Source organism: Meles meles, chromosome 11 (genome assembly GCF_922984935.1).
Source record: "Meles meles chromosome 11, mMelMel3.1 paternal haplotype, whole genome shotgun sequence".
Classification (NCBI taxonomy): Eukaryota; Metazoa; Chordata; class Mammalia; order Carnivora; family Mustelidae; genus Meles; species Meles meles.
The window spans coordinates 85,603,466-85,626,111 of record NC_060076.1 but is presented as its reverse complement, the minus strand read 5'-3'; the positions used below and the strand labels follow the sequence as shown (position 1 = coordinate 85,626,111).

The window sequence follows — 22,646 nt, the reverse complement described above, 5'->3', positions numbered from 1 at the left end:
CATGACCTGAGCACACTTAACAACTGAGCCACCCAGGCGCCCCCTTATTTTACTTTTTAAAGTAAGCTCTATGTGGGGCTTGAACTCACAACCCCAACATCTAGAGTCAATGATTGAGCCAGCCAGGTGCCCCCAGTTTGTATGTTTTCTGTTGGCCTGCCTTTTCATTCATTAATTCTGTCTTCTAGATAAATAGGATTAAGGTATTGAGTGTGTGTGTGTGGTTTTTTTTTTAATATTTTATTTATTTGACAGAGAGAAATCACAGCTAGGCAGAGAGGCAGGCAGAGAGAGAGGAGGAAGCAGGCTCCCCGCGGAGCAGAGAGCCCGATGCGGGGCTCGATCCCAGGACCCTGGGACCATGACCTGAGCCGAAGGCAGAGGTTTTAACCCACTGAGCCACCCAGGCGCCCCTTGAGTGTGCTTTTTTTTTTTTTTTTTTTTAATTTTAATTTTATTTTTTTGACAGATAGAGATCACAAGTAGGGAGAGAGGTAGGCAGAGAGAGAGAGAGGAGGAAGCAGGCTCCCCGCCAAGCAGAGAGAGCCCGATGCGGGGCTCGATCCCAGGACCCTGGGATCATGACCTGAGCGAAAGGCAGAGGCTTTAACCCACTGAGCCACCCAGGCGCCCCTTGAATGTGCTTTTAAACCCAGTTAATAAATTGCTAATTTCAGATGTTGGGTTTTACAGTTCCAAATGTCCTTTTGATTCTTTTTTTAGTGAGTATAACTGTTCAAATATTCCATGTTACCTATCTCATGCATCCTTTTCTCTTTTATCTACATATTTATCACAGTTATTTTGAAGTTCTTTTTCATTTTTGTTTGCTTTCATTGATTATTTTATCTTGATTATTGGACACTTTCTCCTGTTTTGCCTATCTAATAATTTTTATTATAGCTAGAAATTGTGGATGATTGTGTTTTAGAGGGTCCTCTAAAAAACAGATGACTGCCAATCAACTTGATCCTATCAGAAGTTGATCTTAGGGGGTGCCTAGGTGGCTCAGTGGGTTAAACCTCTACCTTCAGCTCAGGTCATGATCTCACAGTCCTGGGATCATTTATTACTAGAGTTCCTTATTCCTGTGTTTAACTTCTCAAATATTGTCTTTATTCCTGGACATGTATTTCCTGGGGTCTTAACATGGGTAAGGCCAGACTCCAGCATCGCATGACCTTTTGGCTCTAAGCCTGTCTCAGCAGCTGTTCTCTTCAAGGACTCCTTGAGTTGTGCCCTGGGCTTGTGCAGCTTTGGAGAGCATGGAATAACCAGAGAAGCAGAAGGAGAACCAAGAACAGGTGTCTTGGAAGGCAAGGGGCATGTGAATCAATTGCAGAATGTATTCTGACACTGTTCAAAATTACGCCCTTTCCATGATAAGCTCATCAAGTGTTCATCACGACTCTGTGTAGTGATAGCAGTCATTATCCATGTTAACAGATGAGAAATTAAGTCTAGGTTTTGAACCTGTACAGTCTCCTGATCCCAGAACCCATTTTGCATATTAGGGTTAGTATGCGTGAGAATAGTTTGTGGGTTGCTGGCAGGGTAACTCTACTGTTTTCTGTACTATTAGTATTCCAGCACTCTGCTGACAGTCCTCCTTTGCCTTGCTTTCATATTCCATTGTTTCAGACAGTTCAGAGCCTTTTTCCTGAAGAACCACTGTGTCTCAGGCATCATTGGAGAATGCTCATTGCTGAAGCCCTTGAATTCAGATCACTTTTTTTATGACTGTTGATTTCCACATTTGAGTCATAATACCTGTAATCTTCCTAAGCAGGTGATGTCAGTTTATTATGAGACCTACTTGCATAATGGAAAGAATATAGGTGTTTGCAAGCAGTTCTGAATATATCCTGTGGGTTGTATTGGGAAGGTATGTTGCAGTGATTATCTTTTAATACAGTAATAATTATTAGAAGAGAAAGTTTTTTTTTTTTAAGATTTTATTTATTTATTTGACAGACAGAGATCACAAGTAGGCAGAGAGGCAGACAGAGAGAGAGAGAGGAGAAAGCAGGCTCCCCACTGAGCAGAGAGCCCGATGCGGGGCTCAATCCCAGGACCCTGGGATCATGACCTGAGCCAAAGGCAGAGGCTTTAACCCACTGAGCCACCCAGGCGCCCCAAGAAAAAGTTGTTATATGTACATGGTATAAATGTTTTTCTTTTATCACGTAAGATAAACAGCAGTGTTCTGAGTAATCGTTCTTCAGTTTTCAGGTGACTGAAGTAAGTTCAGAGATTAAGTAACTTGCCACAGTCAGAAAGATAATAAGTAATAAACCTGGGGGGCCTGGGTGGCTCAGTTGGTTAAGCGCCTGTCTTTGGTCCAGGGTCCTGGGATTGAGCCCCATGTCCGGCTCCCTGCGCAGCAGGAATCCCTCTGCCTCTGCCTGCCGCTCTACCTGCTTGTGCTTGCTCACTCTCTCTCTGTCAAATAAAGAAATAAATAATCTTAAAAAAATAAATAAACCTAAGATTCAAACCAAGTGTACATGGTTCCAAAGCCTATATCATTTCAATCGCATTTATGCAAAAGTATCCATATTCCATGTTCCTGAACAGTTTTTTCCCCCCTTAAGTGAAATTTGTAACATTAACTTGAACACACCTCTGTCGCTTCCTACCTCTCTCTTTCTGGTTCTTTTCCTTCCCTGTAACATTAGTTGTTACTGAATGAGTGTCCTGTTCTAAAGCTACATTTTAAAAAAAATTATACAAAGTTTATAGATATCCTCCATATAACTTCTGGCATAGAATTTTGTGACTCATGATGTTCTGATTTGTGTGTAATACTGTATGTTGCAAGACTATTTTCCACAGTTTTTACTGGCAACACTTATGGAGTCACGGGAGTATGCTGGGATTACATACTCAGCTCTATACTAATGAGTCCCACAATTCTGTCAATAATACAGATGGAAATAATTATGCATTCTCAAATCTCTTACATAAGACTTTTTAAGGAATTAAAGTACCAGGCTTTTAAAAGATACTACTGCATAAAAGTACACATGAAGTTGCACCTTTTATTTCTGTATAATCTTAAAAATGAAAACTTTTTATGGTCTTAAAAATAGTTCCTTTCAAAGGAAAAATGTGCATTATCATAAAATGTACAGTTGGTACTTTTACTGATATGGAAGGCCTAAGGGGCACCTGGGTGGCTCATTGGCTAAGCGTCTCTTGGTTTTCACTCAGGTCCTGATCTCCGGGCTGTGAGACTGAGCCCTATGTCAGCCTCCCTGCTCAGCAGGGAGTCTGCTTAAGATTCTCCGTCCCTCTCCCTTGACCCCTCGCCCCCCACTTGTGCATGTGTATTCTCACTCTTCAAACAAAAAAAAGGAAGATCTAAAAATATATATTCGATATAAAAATATAAATAGTACCTAAGTGTTCAGAAGTTGACTAAGTGATAAAATAGTTTATCAAAATTTGGCTTAGAAGTTTCTGTAACCTCTAGAAATATTAATTTGAAGTATATAAATTATATTTTATTGTTAAATATTTAAATTTATATTATTAAATACTACTTAAAATTATATTTTTCATTTTTGTAAAATTTTTTTTTTTTTTTTTTAAGTTTTAAGTAATCTCTAAACCCGACATGGGGCTTGAACTTACAACCCTGAGATCAAGAGTCACTTATTCTACCAACTAAGCCAACCAGGGACCCCATGTTTTTTCATTGGTTTAGAGCAAATCAAATGTCTTTGAACTTGTGCACACTTCAACAGCATATATAGTAAAATTGGAGCAATACAGAGAAGATTAGCATGACCCTTGCGCAAGGATGACATGCAGATCTGTGAAGTGTTCCATATGAATTTAAAAAAAGTCTTTGATCCCTGGGCGCCTGGGTGGCTCAGTGGGTTAAGCCGCTGCCTTCGGCTCAGGTCATGATCTCAGGGTCCTGGGATCGAGTCCCGCATCGGGCTCTCTGCTCAGCCGGGAGCCTGCTTCCCCCTCTCTCTCTCTGCCTGCCTCTCTGTCTACTTGTGATCTCTCTCTGTCAAATAAATAAATAAAATCTTTTAAAAAAAAAAAGTCTTTGAACTCAATATTAGCATTAAGTTTCAATTAACATTTTAAAAGGTATACATTGTCCATGATGAACCTCACAGATAATGATGAGCAAAAGAATCCGAATACAATGAAATTACTTAATTTATGATCCTGTTTATACCTAAGTTCAAAAGTAGTCAAAACTAATTTGTGGTAGGTATCAGGATAGTGGTTACTTTTGGGGATGTGGTATTGACAAGGGAGGGGCATGAGAGAAACTTCTGGAATGCAGGAGCCACCTGATCTTGATCTAGGGTATGGAGATATACAATTCAGGGGCTCTTAGGTGGCTCAGTCAATGAAGCATCTGACTTTGGCTCAGGTCATGACCTCAGGGTTCAGGGACAGAGCCCTTGCACTGGGGTCCCTGCAACTGTGTAAAGCCTGCTTGTCCCTCTCCCTCTGCCCTCCTCCTGCTCATGCTCTCTTTCCCTCAAATAAATAAATAAATAAAATCTTTAAAAAAGAAAGAAATACAAAATTCAACACAGGATTTGCTTAGTTTATTGTATGTAAGTGTTACCAATTTGAAAATAATTATAACTTTAAATTAAAAGCACTTGACAGTATACTGTTGTCAAAAGCATGCCTTGAAATAAAGCAACATAAATCTTAATTCAGGCAAGTAGGAGGTGGAGTGACTTGGAGGCCGAAGGATGTTTACATCCTAACCCAGCCTCCTACTCATGGCGTGACCTTGGACCAGTTCCCTTACGTTTTTTATTTATTTATTTATTTATTTATTTATTTATTTATTTGACAGACAGAGATCACAAGTAGGCAGAGAGACAGACAGAGAGAGAGAGGAGGAAGCAGTCTCCCTGCCAAGCAGAGAGCCCGATGCAGGGCTCGAACCCAGGATCCCGGGATCATGACCCGAGCCGAAGGCAGAGGCTTTAACCCACTGAGCCACCCAGGCGCCCCTTCCCTTACGTTTTGAAGTTACCTTGTGTACCTTTCCTATTTGTAAAATGAGGATGGTGACTTCTACAGTATAAGATTTCTGGAAGTGTTAAATATCGTATCTGTGAAGCTCTTGGCTATAGAAGGTGTTCCATTCTTGATGTTTATACATACCATATTATAAGTTTTGGTTTTGAGATTTTCTTTCAAATTATCCTAAGAGACTCTGTTGGGGTGAGAAGTGGGCACACTGAAAATTCTTGGGTTAAGAAAAAGAAAAAAAAAACTTGATACAGAATTCTATTAACATTGAAAGAGGAGAAGCAGACCCTTTCAATGAAAGCATTTGTACGAGAAATGTCAGAACTGCTGTTGGCTATTTTTAGTACTTGCTAGGGATGGACCCTTCAGTGACAACATACACAGATGTGCGTGCAATAAAAAAGCTTTTCGAAACAATATTTCTGACAATAACAACTTTACAAACTGCCTTTCATTCTTTTGTTAAAACTTAGTAAATGGCACAATGGTAACTGTAATTAATAGCACACAGAAAAATTCAGAAACTTTAGTAAATCAAATGATCAACAAATTTCTATTTTAAAATTACATAATGAATTAAGAAGAGAAAGTTAATTAGAAAAGCATATTCTATTACCCTGAACTTTTTTATTTATTTATTTTTTTGACAGAGAGATCACAGGTAGGTAGAGAGGCAGGCAGAGAGAGAGGGGGAAGCAGGCTTCCCTGCTGAGCAGAGAGCCCCATGTGGGCCTCGACCCAGGACTCTGAGGTCATGACCTGAGCCAAAGGCAGAAGCTTTAACCCACTGAGCCACCCAGGTGCCCCCATTACCCTGAACTTTTATTTAAATTATAAATTTGCCTGTTTATATTACAAATGCAGGGTTTTGTGTAATTGAGTTTGACCATATTTATTATTCCATTTTTTACTTTTATTTTAATCTAGTCACAAATTTATTTGTGGAATATATTTTCTTTTATCTGTAAAAGAGTTTTTTCCTTGAAAAATCATGGCAACATGAGGAACAGCGACCTAAATGACCAATATAGGAAAGGAATGGGCCCTGAGGAAATTGCTAGGACCAGGCGAGGTTAGGAAAGATGGTCTCCTAAAGGATGAAAGTGATGTCCCTTAGCAGAGGATATTACAGCATGTCCGCAAAATCAGGAAACACAAACTGACCTTTAAGCCATGTTATTTACACTTTTACATAGTATACTCAGTATGTGTTCTGGTGAAGTATTCCAAAGCGAGAGGTCCAGTTGTTTTTCTGGAAAAAAAAAAAAAATACCACAGAGTGTCCAGAACATCTGGTAACACAGGAAGAATATTGTATTTATTATGCGTCACCCAAAAGCATACTGAACATACCATTTGGAAGCGCAACTGAAACAGTTACACACTGTTTCAAAAGAAGTTTCTCCTGTGTTTCTTGTCTTTGCAACACTTGTGGCCGCCAGCTGAACGAGGCAGGTGCAGTGTGAGCGGCTGCCAGTGGGCAGTGACAAAAACAAGACTTACTGAAACAAACAAGTGGTTCTTATAAATAACTTGGAAATGCTTTTGGAACCCATTTCTTGGCAATGAAAACAGTATGTTTCAGATCCTATTAAGTGATTGATTTATACATGGGAAGTCCTCAATTGGTAGTTCCAGAAATACTTCATGCTGCTCGGCCACTGTCAGTAAAGTTGAGAGGATGTCCTACAGAAAGTGAAAATCCCAGAGGAAAGAGGCTCCCTGCGGGGGCGGGAGGGGTGGGCATGGCCATGATCATTTAACACAGAGTTTGTGCTGTAGAACTGTTGGAACACATTGGTTACAACTGAAATGGGCCCTGGGGGGAGGTAGAATGGAGACAAAACAGGAATTCACAAAACAGCCCCCTCCTTTGTTTGGACAAGCATCCAGCCATTTTTCCAGTCATGCGACCTTCCTCTTTTCCTGTGAGCCACTTGTCAAGTACATTTTGCCCACACATAGTCCAAAAGTCAATCGTGTTCTTCCCAGCTGTAAACCGAGTGCAGAGAGGACTACTCACACCGTGGAACTGAACTTACAGTGGTATTTTTTGCTCTTTTTATTTAGTGCTGCATTGGATGGCAAAAAGATTTTGAGCGAGTTTCAACTCTAGGGCCACTGACCTCACCATTGTGCATGAAGCCCATGAATCCACAGGTACACTTAGCTCTCTCCGTAGACTGAATAATAACCTGTCTTGCATATCTATCTACTATTTTTTTTTTAAAGATTTTATTTATTTATTTGACAGACAGAGATAACAGGTAGACAGAGAGGCAGGCAGAGAGAGAGAGGAGGAAGCAGGCTGTCCGCAGAGCAGAGAACCCAATGCGGGGCTCGATCCCAGAACCCTGGGATCATGACCTGAGCCGAAGGCAGAGGCTTTAACCCACTGAGCCACCCAGGCGCCCCATCTATCTACTATTTTTATATGTAGTCGATGTGATTAGTTCATGCAAATTCACAATATTCTTGAAATTATTTATTTCCTTGATTTATACTAAAGGTTCAATTAGGGTATATAAGGCTGTCACTGTTTTTGCTATTAAAAAGGGATTCTTGGCCTGGGAATGGTTGGGAACCACTGATAAAATGATCAGCCTCACTGTGCTGTAAATTCTGTAAAATTCTATGAAAGTTTTTTCTACAACATAGTGATAATTTTGTCTCTACTTTTTAAATGCTTTTTTTTGAGGTGTAATTTACATACCATAAAATTCACCCATTTTAAGTGTAAAATTTGTGATTTGGTAAATTTACAGCATTGTGCAATTAACACAATCCATTTTTAGGACGTTGCCATCACCTCAGAAGGATCTGTCATGGCCAGTTTTAGTATTTCCCATTCCCGTCCCCAGCTTTAGGCAACTATCTCCTTTCTGTGTCTGTAAAATTGCCTGTTAGGAACCTTCCATAGAAATGAAATAATGAAATAGGTAGTCTAGCGTCTTTCATTTAACATAACATTTTTGACATATAACCATGTTTTAACATGTATCAGGAATTAATCATTCTTTCTCTCCCATCCCCCTTTTGCTGAATAGCACCCCATTGGATGGACAGGCTAATTTTGTTTCCTCATTCAATTCTACTTTGTAGCTGTTACGAATAATTCTGTTGTGAACATTTGTGTGTCTTCTCTTGAACATATTTTCATTTTTCTTGGGTACATACATACTTAGGAAAGAGCTTTCTGGATCATATAGTAAATTTATGTGTAGTTTTTGAGAAACTACCAGTTTTCCTAGGCAGCCACACCGCTGTACTGTTCCATATCCTCACCAACATTTGTGATTGTCAGTTCATTTTGATTATCACCATTCTAGTGGGTGTAGAGTCTTACAGTGGGTGTAGAGTCTTACAGGTTTCAATTTTTGTGTTCCTAATGACTAATGCTATTGATTCAATGTGTTTTGTATATAGTCTTTCGTGAACTGTTTATTCAGATGTTTTGCCTGTTTTTAAAAATTTTTTTAATTATCTTTTTTTTTTTTAAGTAATCTCTACGCCCAATGTGGGACTTGAACTCAAAGACCCCAAGATCAAGAGACATATGCCCTACTGACTGAACCAGCCAAGTACCCCTATTTTGCCTATTTTAAAAATCAGGTTAGGCCACCTGGCTGGCTCAGTCAGTAGAGCATGTGACTCTTGATCTCAAGGTTGTGAGTTTAAGCCCCACTTTCGGCGTGGAGCCTACCTAAAAAAAAAAAAAAAAAATTGGGTTGTTTTCTTATTACTCAGTTGTGAGATTTCTTTATATATCTTTTATATATAAATCCTTTATTAGACATAATTTGGAAATACTATTCTGCCCATCTGTGGCTTATTTTATTGATATATATAATATTATATGATAAATATACCTCAGTTAAAAAATAGTCTTCCCATTAAGCAGTTAATAGTGTGATCCCTCTGGTAGCCAGGGAGGTTTGGAGTCCTGGAGTGGGACAGACTATCTGCGGCCTTTCCCAGCTACATGCTGTGCCGTTTATGAACGTCTCAGAGCACACAGTTTTCTTGGAGTAAAACTTTAGATTTGGAACATATGTAGAGAGTGTGTGTCTAGGACATTGCTTCAGTAGGTAAGATAGTGTGAAATTTTATGTTAGGAATTTCTTTTTTTTTTTAAAGATTTTATTTATTTATTTCACAGACAGAGATCACAAGTAGGCAGAGAGGCAGGCAGAGAGAGGGGAGGAAGCAGGCTCCCTGCAGAGCAGAGAGCCCGACGCAGGGCTCGATCCCAGGACCCTGAGATCATGACCTGAGCCGAAGGCAGAGGCTTTAACCCACTGAACCACCCAGGTGGCCCTATGTTAGGAATTTCTTGTTTTCTCCTGTGGTGGGCATACTGTCATCAGAGTCTTTGCATCTTTACTTTTTAAGATTTTTAATTTTTTTATTAAAAAATGAGGCTGCATCAATTATTTTCTATAGAACACATTTTTTACTATCTTACATGCAATTGCCTTATGCCTGTACACTCTGGCTGATGCAGTTTCTTTTCTCTCTTCTCATTCAGTAGCATGAATTTGTTCCTGCTTGAATCTTTTTTTTTTTTTTTAAGATTTTGTTTGTTTATATTTTAAGTAAACTCTATGCCAGTGTGCTCTACTGACTGAGCCAGCCAGGCCTCCCCATTCCTGCTTGAATCTTGAGTTGAAAATACTTCTTCCACTGCCCCAAAGTGTAGACACAATGAAGATTGCTGTATAATGCCATTAAGCCCCACCTCCCCCAAAACAACAGCAACTAAGATTAATGTTTACTCAATACCATGATATTGGGCAGTGGTCTCCAGACCTGGCTTACATTAGAATCACCTGTGATGTGTATTTAAAATATTGATCTTCTAGCCCCTTAGACAAAGCTCGCTTGCCATGTTGAGATAGTTCCTGGAGCCAGGAGGGTGTCCCAGAATGGCTCAGCAGGCCAACGTCCAAGCTGTGGGTGCATTGTGTTTAAAAAAGCCAGGAGAATGGGCTCACCCCTCTCAACAGCATGGGGCTGTGGATCCTTAGGCATAGAGCTGTCTAAACCTCAGGGGGGTAGGGGGCGGGGGTGGGGGGGGAATGAGCCGGCCATATTTGGAAACATTGTTTCATAAGGGGCAAATACGGGCAAGACTTGGGAGCCACAGAGAAACTCAGCAAGATGCATTAATCTTGTGCTCTGAGAGAGAAGTGGGAGAGACAAACTATTGGCCAAGAGGTTTCCTGACTTCTGACCTGGTGACTTGGGACCACATGGCCCATCTGGGTTGAAGCAACTCAGCCTTCAGGGAGACGTTGAAGAAGGGAAGGAGAGGACAGATCCATCCTTTCCTGAACAGGGATCAGAGTTCAAGCCGACTCTGTTTCCCATCCCTGCTGGCCTGTACTGTGTGATCTGCCCACTTCCTTGGAATGCCTAGGTTCTTGTGGATAGGTTTATGGAAAAGAGTTACTCTCATCCACTCCTTAAATATCTCCTTGTTTTGTTTTTCATTGGAGGGAAATAGCCTGTCTTTTAACACAGCTTCAGATGATGTAACATTCAGAGATACCCAATTATACCTCTATCAGATGAGAGGAAAAGTGACTGTGAGGCTCCATTCTAATTATAACTTTGTCCCTAACTGGCTCCAGACTCCGGCAAATTACTTCAAATGCCCAGCCTGACGTTTCTTCTTATGTGAAATAACAGAGTTGGTCTAGATTATTGGTTCTCATCATGTGGTCCCAGGACAGGCGGCATCAGCATCACCTGGGAACTAGATAGAGATGCAAATTCTGCGGCACCGCCCAGATACACTGAAATGTACTCCGGGTGGGGTCAGGCAGTCTATGTTTGAACAAGCCCTCCAGGGGATTACGATGTTCAGCACAAACTGGTCTAGATTGGTAGTTCTCAGCGTTGGCTGCACCTTAAAATCACCGAGACAGCTTTTATAACTTACCAACCCTGGGCTCTCATCTTCAGAGATTCTGATTTAAATGATTTCTAGTGGGGCCCAGATGTTGTTATGTGGTTTTAACGGACATCTAGATGCCATCGGAGGTCTGTTAAAACTAAAAGGCACTGTGCCTTTCTGCCTAATTGTGATCTGTCTGTCAAATAAATAAATAAAATCTTAAAAAAACAAAAACAAACAAACAAAAAACCCTAAAAGGCACTGTTTCCAAATCTAAATGCACACATCCAGAACTATAGCCTTCTTAGGCCACTAGGTGTTGCTCTCATAGAGAAAGGAAGGCATTTTCAAAACTACCACTGGATATGCATAGAAGATGAAAGTGTATCTCTTAATTTCTGTAAGAGATTATTCTGTAATTTATATCTGAGTACAGTTTGTTAAATATTTACTTGCAGTTTTTTCAGTTTTATCCAAAGGAATGAAATACCCATCAGCGATAGAATGAATAAGTTGTGGTGTATACATACAATAGAATATCCCTCAGCAGTGAAAATAAATAATCTAGTGATACATACAGCGATATTGCCGAATCTCACAGCGGTGAGCAAAAAAAAAATAAGCGGGACACAAAATAGTAATACCGTATGATTCCATTTAAATGTAAAAAAAAAAAAAAAAAGCAGGCAAAGTTAATCTGTGTTGAGAGAGGTCAGAATAGTGGATACCCTTCAAGGCAGGACTAAAATTGAGCAGAAGGGAACCTTTGAGAGTTCTGGAAGTGTTCTACTTTTTGATCTGGTGAGAGTAATGTGCATTGTATGCACACATATGTATATCGAACTGTACTCTTTTTTTTTTTAAAGATTTTATTTATTTATTTGACAGAGAGAGATCACAAGTAGACAGAGAGGCGGGCAGAGAGAGAGAGAGAGAGGGAAGCAGGCTCCCCGCCAAGCGGAGAGCCCGATGCGGGACTCGATCCCAGGACCCTGAGATCATGACCTGAGCCGAAGGCAGCGGCTTAACCCACTGAGCCACCCAGGCACCCCCGAACTGTACTCTTAAGATTGTACTTTATGTATGTTATTCCTCAATAATGAAGACTTAGAAAAATTGAAATGTAGTCCTCAGGGAGAGTAATTGTCATTGTAGCCCAGTATCACTCAGTAGTGTATTATTTTACTGTGCCACCTGTGGTCATGAGAGATGAACATAGAACTTTGATTTCATGTTGATACTAAGTTAAAGTGTGTGTATCAATTTCTATGGCCCCAAGTTGAGAAGGTGACATGCTCTCTATATTTAAACTTGTATCCCAGGCACACATTCTGCAGCAATACACTTGGGTAATTGATTTTCTTACAGCAACCCTCTGCTCTCTCTTCTTTACTCTTCAAATTCTGTGATACAGTGTAATAAAATTGCCTCTTGCCTATTATCTGCAGAAAAAGACCTCTGCACCTCTCCTATCTCTGATAGGAGGTCAAATGTTTCCCAGCAAATTGTAGTGAGATAAAAAGAATCAGTCTGTAGCTGAGAAAAACAAATCCTTGCAAATTGTACTAAGCCATTAACTGTCAAAACAAGACATATGGGAAGGGCATTCAGGGAAGAAAAATGTGTTGGGGAAATGAAAATCAGAGTCACTTAGCAGAATGCACAAAAACTCATTGGAAAGGGAGCCTTAGCTTAATAGATGGGAAATTACTATCCGTTACTCAGCTATTACTTTAAAGCCACAAGCTGGGTGATCTGATTTCATCTGACGCCCTGCTCATCAAAAGCGGGGGCTGGACTGGCTGACGCCTACCTATGAAATCATTCAAGGAGAGCTGAAATCTTTGTTCAGCTGGGAATATATTAAATGTTGGCAGGATTTCTTTCACCTCATCTAGTCATTTTGTAATGCTGTGCTCTGTTCCCTGTGTACCAGTCACTTTGGAATTGGGTACGATACCTAGGGCAGATTTTTTTTTTTTCCCTTCACATAATTTTTTAAAATTGTGCTTTGTAGTTTGGTCTATGGACCTGTTATGACATGGCTATCAACACTGAAGTACTTTCATTCATTCGGTCATGCCAGACTGTCTCAGGTGGTATGGGACGATCCATGGAAGGATGAGGCATGTAAACCCCTGCCCCAAGAGATTTACAATCTATGTGGGGGGACCCAACGTAAATACACACGAGTTAATATTTTAAAACCATAGGACATCTTCCATTTGTCCCTCTAGATTCATTCTCCATCCTGAGAGGCTGACTGTGTGGTTACATCTGTGGGAGTCCTTGTCTTTTGGCTTCCAATTGGAGTCGTGTAATGGGAATCCCTGAAAGAAGAGTCCAGATTATTCCCCTGTCTCCCTTCCTGTGGGGTCACCATGGGCAGACTGAGGATAAGTAGAGATAGATAGTCTGATGATTCTTTATATACAAACCTTTCTTTCTTCCAGTTCCTGGAGGACATTCTTAATGCTCCTTAAAGTCTAGAGGTGGTAATGATATCATGCTTTACAGATTCTCTATACCCTACTCAGTTCCTTGTAAATAGTCTCTTTTTATTTTATTTATCTATTTAAGATTTTATTTATGTATTTGAGAGAGAGAGGAGAGAAAGCACAAGTGGAGGCATGAGGCAGAGGGAGAGGGAGAAGCAGGTTCCCCGCCGAGCAGGGAGCCTGACGCTGAGCAGGGATCTGGGATCATGACCCGAGCCAAAGGCAGACACCCAACCAACAAAGCCACCCAAGTACCTCTTTTTAAGACACTCTTAAACAAACAATTCCTTCCTTCCTCCCTTCTTCCCTTCCTTCCTTCTTTCCTTCCTTCCTTCCTTCCTTCCCATAAACTCTACACCCAGTGTGGGGCTTGAATTCATGACCCCGAGATCAAGAGTCACATACACTATGGACTGCGCCGGCCAGGCACCCCTAAACTACCCAATTCTTGCGTGTCATTTTTTTCTTTCTGGAATCTTGACTGACAGAAAAATTGCTATCACAAGTGGCCCCAGAAAACAGACATTTAGAATGGGATTCTGAGTTGGGGTTGCCAATCTATTTGAAGAGCATAGACTTATTTGCCAGTGGAAAACGGGACACATAATCCCTGGTATATACAGCATTATGATTATCCAGATAATCGCCATGTGGGCATGAGATAAAGCACAGGAGGAGGCCGGATCAAGGTGTTGTGGCATTCAGCCATCATGGTGGTAATAATGGGTATATATAGATCGTGGAGCCACCTGGCTTCTTTTGACAGTCCCAGAGTGTGTATGAAGGATAAAGGAGAAATGAAACTGTGAGTTTCCAACTTAAGTGGGTAATCAGAAAGCTGGGTAGAAGCTTTTGGGGGAAAAGAGCATATCTTCTATAGTCTGCTCTGTATATGTGTGTATATGTATATACACATACACACAGCAGACGACACTGTGGTTACTATTATAGAAAAAGTCAAGCGAAAACTCTCCCCTTTAAGACAGTAAGCCAAGAGCAATTCCCTGTGCCTGGAGGAATTCTAGAGGTTGGTGCCACCTTCCAACACTCGAAAGCTGCGGTGGTATGATTCTGTCACATCCCCATTCCACTTGCTTCTTTGCTAGTATGAAAGACAGACGGGTTACGGAGATGATTAGATGTTATTGCAAATTTAGACAGTCATGCTAATCATAACCATGGCCTGGCTGCAGTGTCATTACTAAAACAAATCCGTATAGCTCTATGTATCCATTTATAGCTATTGACCCGGCAAGTGCTTTTTTTCCATCCTCATCATTAATAACAATGAGAAGCATTTTGAAGCTGTTTCCTTGGCAAGGCAGGGCAACAATATACTTTTACTGATTTGCCTCTATGCCTGGTGATCTCTCCTGCTGTGTGTTGTAAAAGAGCCCAAAGGGACTTTGATCATCTTGATAGTCTCTGTAGCATCAGTCTGATCCACTGCAATGATGACATAATGCTAATTGGAACTGGGGAACAGGAAGTAGCAAGTATCCTACATGCCTTAGTAAGTCACATTTATGCCAGGAGGTAGGAGGTAAAGTCCGAATGTTCAGGGGCCTGTCACGGGGTGTGATGGTTTGACGAGTGCAGTAGTCTGAGGCATGTCTCTTTAAAGTGAGAGACAAGTGCTCGCTTCGGCAGCACATATACTAAAGTGAGAGACAAGTTGCTGCATTGCATTCACCACTGCAAAAGGCATAATGTACATTGGTTCTCTGGATTTTGGAAGCAACGGATACCCCACTTGATGTTCCAACTCATTTACCTAGGAAGCTGGGAAGCTGATAGTTTTCAGCAGGATTCAGAGCAAGAAAGCGTTCTGAAGCAGGTGCAGGCTGTGGTGTAAGTTGCTGCACTTGAGCCTTGTGGCTCAGCAGACCCCATGATGGCTGACATATCTGTGACTGATAGAATGTTTTAGGGAGCCTCTGGCAAGCCCCAGTGGGAAACTCATGGCCTGCTGGCAAGTATTCCCATTTGAAAGCAGCTCTGGCTTGCTCCTGTGGCTTGGTGGAGCCTGAAAGCCTTACTGTGGGCCATCATATATGTGTGTGACCCAACTACCCAACATAGGTGGGAGCCTTCACTGAACCATAAAACCGTGTGTGTGCAGCAGCCTTCCTTTATAAGTGGAAACAAGGGCTATGCAGTCAGTCCCATGCAGACCTAAGGGTCAAGTGAACTGCCGGGCGGATGACTCAGCCTCCCGCATTGCCTGGACCCCAGTTTCACCGCCCATCCTCACTGCATTTACATGGCTCCAGGGGAAGAGTTCCATGACCACGTGATGCAGGAGTCTGGGCCTGGTATACTGTGGGATCTTCTAATACGCTAGCATCAGTAGCGTCTGGCATACAGCTTCATCCGAGGGGGGACCTGAAAGATCACGGGGAAGGGAAATCCTACCAGTGGTTGAACTTTGAACAGTACATCTGGTTGTCACTTGGTGTGAAAGAAGAGACTGTTCAGATCTCAAGTGATTCATAAAGAGTAGTAAACAGGTTGTCCAGCTTGTTAGAGACTTGGGGAAAACTGGTATGATGAAGGCAATGAAGGAGAAGTATGTTCAGAGATGGTTCGGGGGGCACCTGGGTGGCTCAGTGGGTTAAGGCCTCTGCCTTCAGCTCAGGTCATGGTCCCAGGGTCCTGGGATCGAGCCCCACGTCGGGCTCTGTGCTCTGCAGGGAGCCTGCTTCCTCCTCTCCCTCTGCCTGCCTCTCTGCCTGGTTGTGATTTCTCTCTGTCAAATAAATAAAATATTTAAAAAAAAAGAGAGAGAGATGGTTTGGAACAGACACAGAGTGTACACGACAGAGGATGCTCTTAATAGATGAGTTGGTAAGATAACCTGGCCCACGGATACCAGTTGATTTCTTTCTTCAGTTACTCTGATGTTTCTCAATGAGCATAACTGTATACAAAGGCACCAGAGTGTCAGGGACAGAACGAGGTGTAAACTGAACAGGTTGAACTTGCCCTCATGTGGCTGCCATCACTGCCAAAGAGCCCCACCTCCCCACAGCAGAAGCCAACACTGCGTCTCTGGTATGGACATTTGTATAAAACAAGAAAAAAATAATTAAAACAACACAAGCACAGGGTGATATATGGAAGTGTTGAATTGCTGTATTGTATACCTGAAACTAATATGGCACTCTATGTTTTTTTAAAATAAGATTTTGTTTTTTTATTTGACAGAGAGAGAGTGAAAGAGGGAATGCAAGCAGGGGGGGTGGGAGAGGAAGCTGCAGGCTTCCTGCTGAGCAAGGAGCCCGATGTGCGGCTTGATTCCAGGACCCTGGGATCATGACCTGAGCTGAAGACAGATGCCTAAGCATCTGAGCCACCCAGACACCCCTATTTTTTTTCTGATGGAGAAAGAGACCCACAGAGGAAAAGTGCCTAGGGCCCATGATGTCACACTGTGTTCCTGGACATGAGTAGGAAGATTCAGGAATGACTTCAAAGTTTGGAAACTGAAACGTTTACACCAAAAGGATAACCTTGTCATTGACTGAGATGGTGAAATCAGGAAGAGCAGTTGAGGGGAAGCAGTGATGGTCTGCTGAGTTAAGAGGCTGATGCAGAAATTCCGGAATGTACTGATAAGGTTTTCGATCAGGGTGGTGGCTTTGGAAAGACGAGAGTTCTTTTGAATTGAGGTCTAACTGGGATTGAGAAGAGAGCGTTGAATATGAGAAACCACCTCAGGAATTTCCCATCCTGCCAACTGCTGGATGATCCCAGGCTTCCTCTCATTGCTGTGACAGGAAGAAAGAGGTTGAGAGGTGGCTCTCACTGACGGGCTCCCAGGTCATTAACTCAAGGCTCTCTTGTGTCCCTCACCCCACCTCGTTCTCTGTGGTCTTACACGCTTTCGGACGTTACAGTTACATTTATAGGGTATTTGAATTTAACTGTAATGTGAAGAACACAAAATCATAATAATATTAGCAATCACAATTTTTATTTGTAAGACCTTTCAGGTGCAAAAGTATTTTCTAGTAAGTGTTTTATGGGATATAGCCCCCAAGAGGTAGAAGGGGCAGATGATTTGATTTCCCAACCTACAGATGAAGGAGTTTGTCAAGAGCTTTGTCGGATCATATCCTGGGGTGCCTGGGTGGCCCAGTCGGTTGATCTGCCAATTCCTGATTTCAGCTTGGGTCGTGATCTTGGGGTCGTAAGATCCAGCTCTGCGTCGTCGGGCTCCGTGCTCAGTGCTGAATCTGCTTGAGTTTTTCTCCCTCTCCCTCTGCTCCTCCCCTTGCTCTAGCTCTTAAATAAATAACTAAATAAAATCTTAAAGATCATTTCCCTTTACTCCCAATCCTCTTTCACCCCCTCCACTAGCAGTCAGCTTAGATTTAGTTTAAAGGAAGTCACAATCTTCATTACTTTGCAGGTTACAATTCAATTTTACAATACCAAACCTTTTTTTTTTTTTTTAAGTTTTGTTTATTTAAGTAATCCCTTACAGCCAGTATAGAGCTTCATATCATGACCCCAAGATCAAGAGTTGCATCTTCTTCTGACTGAGCCAGCCAGGCTCCCTCCAAAAACCTCTTCATGGACAGTCTTGCCCATTGGTCTTGGGGCTGCTTTCTACCCTTGATACAAGCCCTTGTTCTAGAGTGTGCTTAGCCTTGAAGCCACTATATCTCTTACTTCTCCCCCTTTTTCTGTTCTTCCTGTTCTGTCCTGATCTCTTTGCCCTTGCTCTGTTTCCGCTCTTTCTTTGTCCCCAGCCCCTCACTCCCCTCCTCCTTTCCCCTCTTCCTTCCTCTCTTGTGTGTTTACACTTGACATTATTTCCTAAGTATTTGTCCTAGTATCATCCTCATTCTATCTCCCTCATCTGCATTTACACAGCTCCAATGTGGTCAAATCGCCCTCTTGTACTTCCCTCACGCTTACAAAGTAAACTCGCATTTCCAGTGTAAATCTGTAAACTTTTTACAAGTATGTGTTCAAACAGTCCAGTTGGAAAATGGGCAAAGGTAGGGATGCCTGGCTGGCTCAGTCGATGGAGCATGTGACTCTTGATCTCAGGGTTGTAAGTTCAAGCCCCACGCTGGGTAGAGAGATTACTTAAAAATAAAAATTTTTTTAAAAATGAGCAAAGGACATGAAGAGACATTTCACTGAAGAGGATATTTGGATGGCAAATAAACACAGGAAAAGACGTTCAACATCATCAGCCATTTGGAAATGCAAATGAAAACCCTGGTAGGCTCTCACCGTGCGTCTGTTTTAACTGCTAAAATAAAATGTAGTGACAATACTAAATGCTGGCAGTGGTTAGGAGAAACGGGATGTCTCCTACATCGCTGGTGGGAAGGTAAACTGATCCTCTGTGGGGTGGTTTCTTAAAGTACTACACACACACTTAGTGTATGAGTTATAATCATACACTGGAGCATTTATCCCAGAGAAACGAAAATTCATGTCCACACAAAAGTCTGTACTCAAATGTTCATAGAAGTTTTATTTGTCATAGCCTCGAACGGCAGACAATCCAAATGTCCCTTGATAATTAAATAAACCCTGTACCTTGATACATGATGTACTACACCACAGTGAAAAAGGGACATACTGTTGGTACATCACCTTCATGGATCTCAAGGGCATTGTGCTAAATGAGAAGAAAGTGAATCTTAAAAGGCCACATGTTATACAATTCCTCTGATATGACATTCTCAAAATGACAAAGGTATAGAGATGGAAAACAGATTAGTGACTACCGGGGTTTAGGGACGTTGTGGGGAGAGATGGTGGGTGTGATGGTGAAGCAGTAGCATAAGGGAGAGCTCCGTGGTGACGGGCTAGTTTCCTATCCTGATTTCAATGCAATTGATTTCAATGCAATTCAATGCAGGATTTCATATCCTGATTCATGCAAGCAAAGTTGCATGAATCCACACATGATAAAATGGCATAAAACTATGAAATTGTATAGTACAGAGGCGCCTAGGTTGCTCAGTCTTGATTTTGGCTCGGGTCATGATCTGGGGCATGAGATTGAGCCCTGCTTTGGGCTCTACGCTCAGTGTGGAGTCTGCTTAAAAGATTCTGTCCCTCTGCCCTCCCTCTCTCTCTCAAACAAAAAATCTTAAAAAAAAAAAAAAAAAGAACTATGCCATTATATAGTACCAATGTCAGTTTCCTGACTTTGTTATTGCCCTCTATTATACTATAGTTACGTGAGATGTAATTACTGGGAAGACTGGATGAAGGCTACAGGAGACCTTGATTTCATTGTTTCTACTATTTTTGCAAGTTTCTGTGAATTTATAATTATTTTAAAATAAAAGCTTAAAGAAGCGTATGTTAAAAATTTTAAATATGCCATAGACTCATATGTTTCAGAAACCAAAAAGTATAAGCAGTGTACAATGAAAAAACATCTCCGTTTTTGTCCTTAAAACCCATCAGCTCAGTATCTGTGTCAGTCTTGGATCCAGCACGAACTAGATGGCAAGCTCAAGTGGCGTAGCCAAGAACATTCTGATGGAGGGACTGTTTACAGAGTTTTGTGCATGGTTAAGGAAAACCAACTCAGGATGATCAAGGACGCCAGGGCAAGCAGAAGCCGGGATGTGGGGGAGACATGTGGTCGCTACGGTTCAGGGTGCAAAGGTAGGGAACAGTTACTGAATCTAGAGAGGGTTTTAGGCAAGTGCTGTCCACTAGTGGCGGTGGCTGGAAAATAAAGAGCACCCCTTACACTCTTCTGCCTTCTGTTCTCCTGTTCTACCTCCCTGTTGCCAAATCCAGCCCAAAGTGAGAGGGAGGGAGGGAGGGCATCCCTAAAGCATAACATTCAGCCTGCTGGGCAACAGTTGGGGAGGAAGGTTGAAGATTAGAGGTGGAGGAACAAAATGAAGAATATCCAGCAGAGTATTCTTCTAGAACTTTTATATTTGCCCACAAAGGTTGTAGATTCTTATTCTTTTCCCTTTTATATACAGGAGGTATTGTATTGTCATTATATATAACATAATATATATAATCATATAATACTATTATACACATTGTTCCGCGACATGCTTTTTCCCTCACTCACTGTATCTTACAGACATTTTCAAATTGCTTCAAGAATAATTCCCCATTTATCTTTGCAACTGCATTGTATTCTATTATATGCCATCATATTATCATAATGGTCTCTGGTGTTGGATGTTTGTGTCCGGTGTTTTGCTGTTTGAATAACTCTGTACGTCATTTTAAAGGTATGTACTTACAGGTGCAGGATAAATGCCCAGAAATGGGATTGCTAGATGAAAGGAATTGCCATTCGTAATCTCGATAGTGACAAGCAACTCTCCCCTGGGCTTGTGTCCATTTAAACTCTTACCAATAGAGGAAAAAATAGTATCTCAGGATAGTTGTTTTTTTTTTTTTTTTAAGATTTTATTTATTTATTTGACAGAGAAAGATCACAAGTAGGCAGAGAGGCAGCCAGAGAAAGTGAGAGGGAAGCAGGCTCCCTGCCGAGCAGAGAGCCCGATGCGGGACTCGATCCCAGGACCCTGAGATTATGACCCGAGCCGAAGGCAGCGGCCTAAACCACTGAGCCACCCAGGCGCCCCTCTCAGGATAGTTTTAATTTGTAGTTCTTTCAGTATGAGTGAGGTTACACAACTCTTCATTAATTTATAGTCATTTGTACTTTCTTTTCTGTGAATAGTTTGTTCGTGTTCTTTGCCCTTTTTTTAACCTGTGTGTTGGTTTTTGTTCTTGTTTTTGTTTTTTTTCTAGGAGCTCTTTAAACATTAGGGAGATTAGCTCTGTTCTGTGATGTTAATTGTAAAGATTTCTTTCAGAGTGTAATATATCATTTATTTCTAGTATGGTTGATGCTGTTTATTTATTTATTTATGATTTTATTTATTTATTTGACAGAGAGAAAGAGTACAAGCTGGGGGGAGCGGCAGACAGAGGCAGAGGGAGAAGCAGGCTCCCAGCTGAATAAGGAGCCTGATGCAGGGCTCCATCCCAGGACCATGGGATCATGACCTGAGCTGAAGGCAGAGGCTTGATGGACTGAGCCACCCAGGTGCCCCTAGTGTCATTTATTTTTTACTTTACTTATAATCTCCCTTCACTACCCTCCCACACACATGCAAAGCTTTTCTTTGTTTTTGTTTTTTTTAATGTAGTGAAATTTACCAATTAGCCAATTTTTTAAATGACTACTAAACATAGTAAGGTTTTCATCACCTCAAAGTTATAAAAAAGTTCCCATGTGTTCTCTTTTTAGAACTTCGTATTTTACATTTAAATCTTGATTCACTTGGAATTTTCTTAGAGTAAGGTAAAAGATACGGTTCCAACTTAATTTCCAGATTTCAATCTCTCCTGCCTCCTCCACACTTGAGGGCCTTTGAACCCCTGTCTGATCATCAGTGGGGTGGGGGTGTGGTTTCAGCTTTAGCCAGAAGTATTTCTCAGGTGGTCAGGTTCAATCCTCTTAGATTAAGGCGAGCTTTTTTGTTTTGTTTTGTTTTTGTTCTTGTTTTTTTAAAAGAATTGATTTGATTTTTAAATTTTTAATTTATTTTTTTAATATTTTATTTATTTATTTGTTGGGGTGGAGACACAAGCAAGGGGAGCCAGAGGCATAGTGAGAAGCAGACTCCCCACTGAGCAAGGAACCTGATGCAGAGCTCGATCTCAGGACCCTGGGATCATCACCTGAATTGAAGGCAGGCACTTAACCGACTGAGCCACCCAGGTGTTCCTAAAAGATTTTATTTTATCTTTATTATTTATTTATTTTTCAAAGATTTTATTTATTTATTTGACAGAGAGAGATGCAGCGAGAGAGGGAACACAGATGGGGGAGTGGAAGAGGGAAAAGCAAAAGCCTGATGTGGGGCTTGATCCCAGGAGCCTGAGATCAAGACCTGAGCCAAAGGCAGACACCCAATGACTGAGCCACCCAGGCGTTCCTAAAAGGTTTTATTTTTAAGAAATCTCTGTACCCAACACTGGGCTCAAATTTACAGTCCCCAGATTAAGAGTCTCAGGATCTACTGACTGAGCCAGCCAGGCACCCGCTGACTCTTCTTTTGGACCTGACACCTCATCCCTTAACCTTATGGAGAATTTTTTCCCAGATAATCTGAATCAGCTTGTGATTTTTTTTTTTGTTTGTTTTATTTTGTTTTGACCGATGCATGAACAACTGCAATGCTTAGGGAGCACCACTTGCT

The 22,646-nt window shown here is 41.4% G+C and overlaps 1 protein-coding gene and 1 non-coding gene across 2 annotated transcripts in view; both read left to right on the top strand.

Annotated features, from left to right (window-relative positions):
- Window positions 1–7,182, top strand: part of C11H9orf85 (chromosome 11 C9orf85 homolog) — an 81,101-nt gene extending 73,919 nt beyond the window's left edge. Inside the window, exon 3 of the mRNA XM_046023740.1 lies at window positions 7,093–7,182. Coding sequence (XP_045879696.1) covers window positions 7,093–7,138 — 46 coding nt within the window. The 3' untranslated portion in view covers window positions 7,139–7,182. The remainder of the gene's footprint in view (window positions 1–7,092) is intronic.
- LOC123953651 lies at window positions 3,734–3,840 on the top strand. Its single transcript, XR_006820914.1, has one exon. It is a non-coding gene; the product is annotated as a U6 spliceosomal RNA (small nuclear RNA).
- Window positions 7,183–22,646: the final 15,464 nt, after the last annotated feature.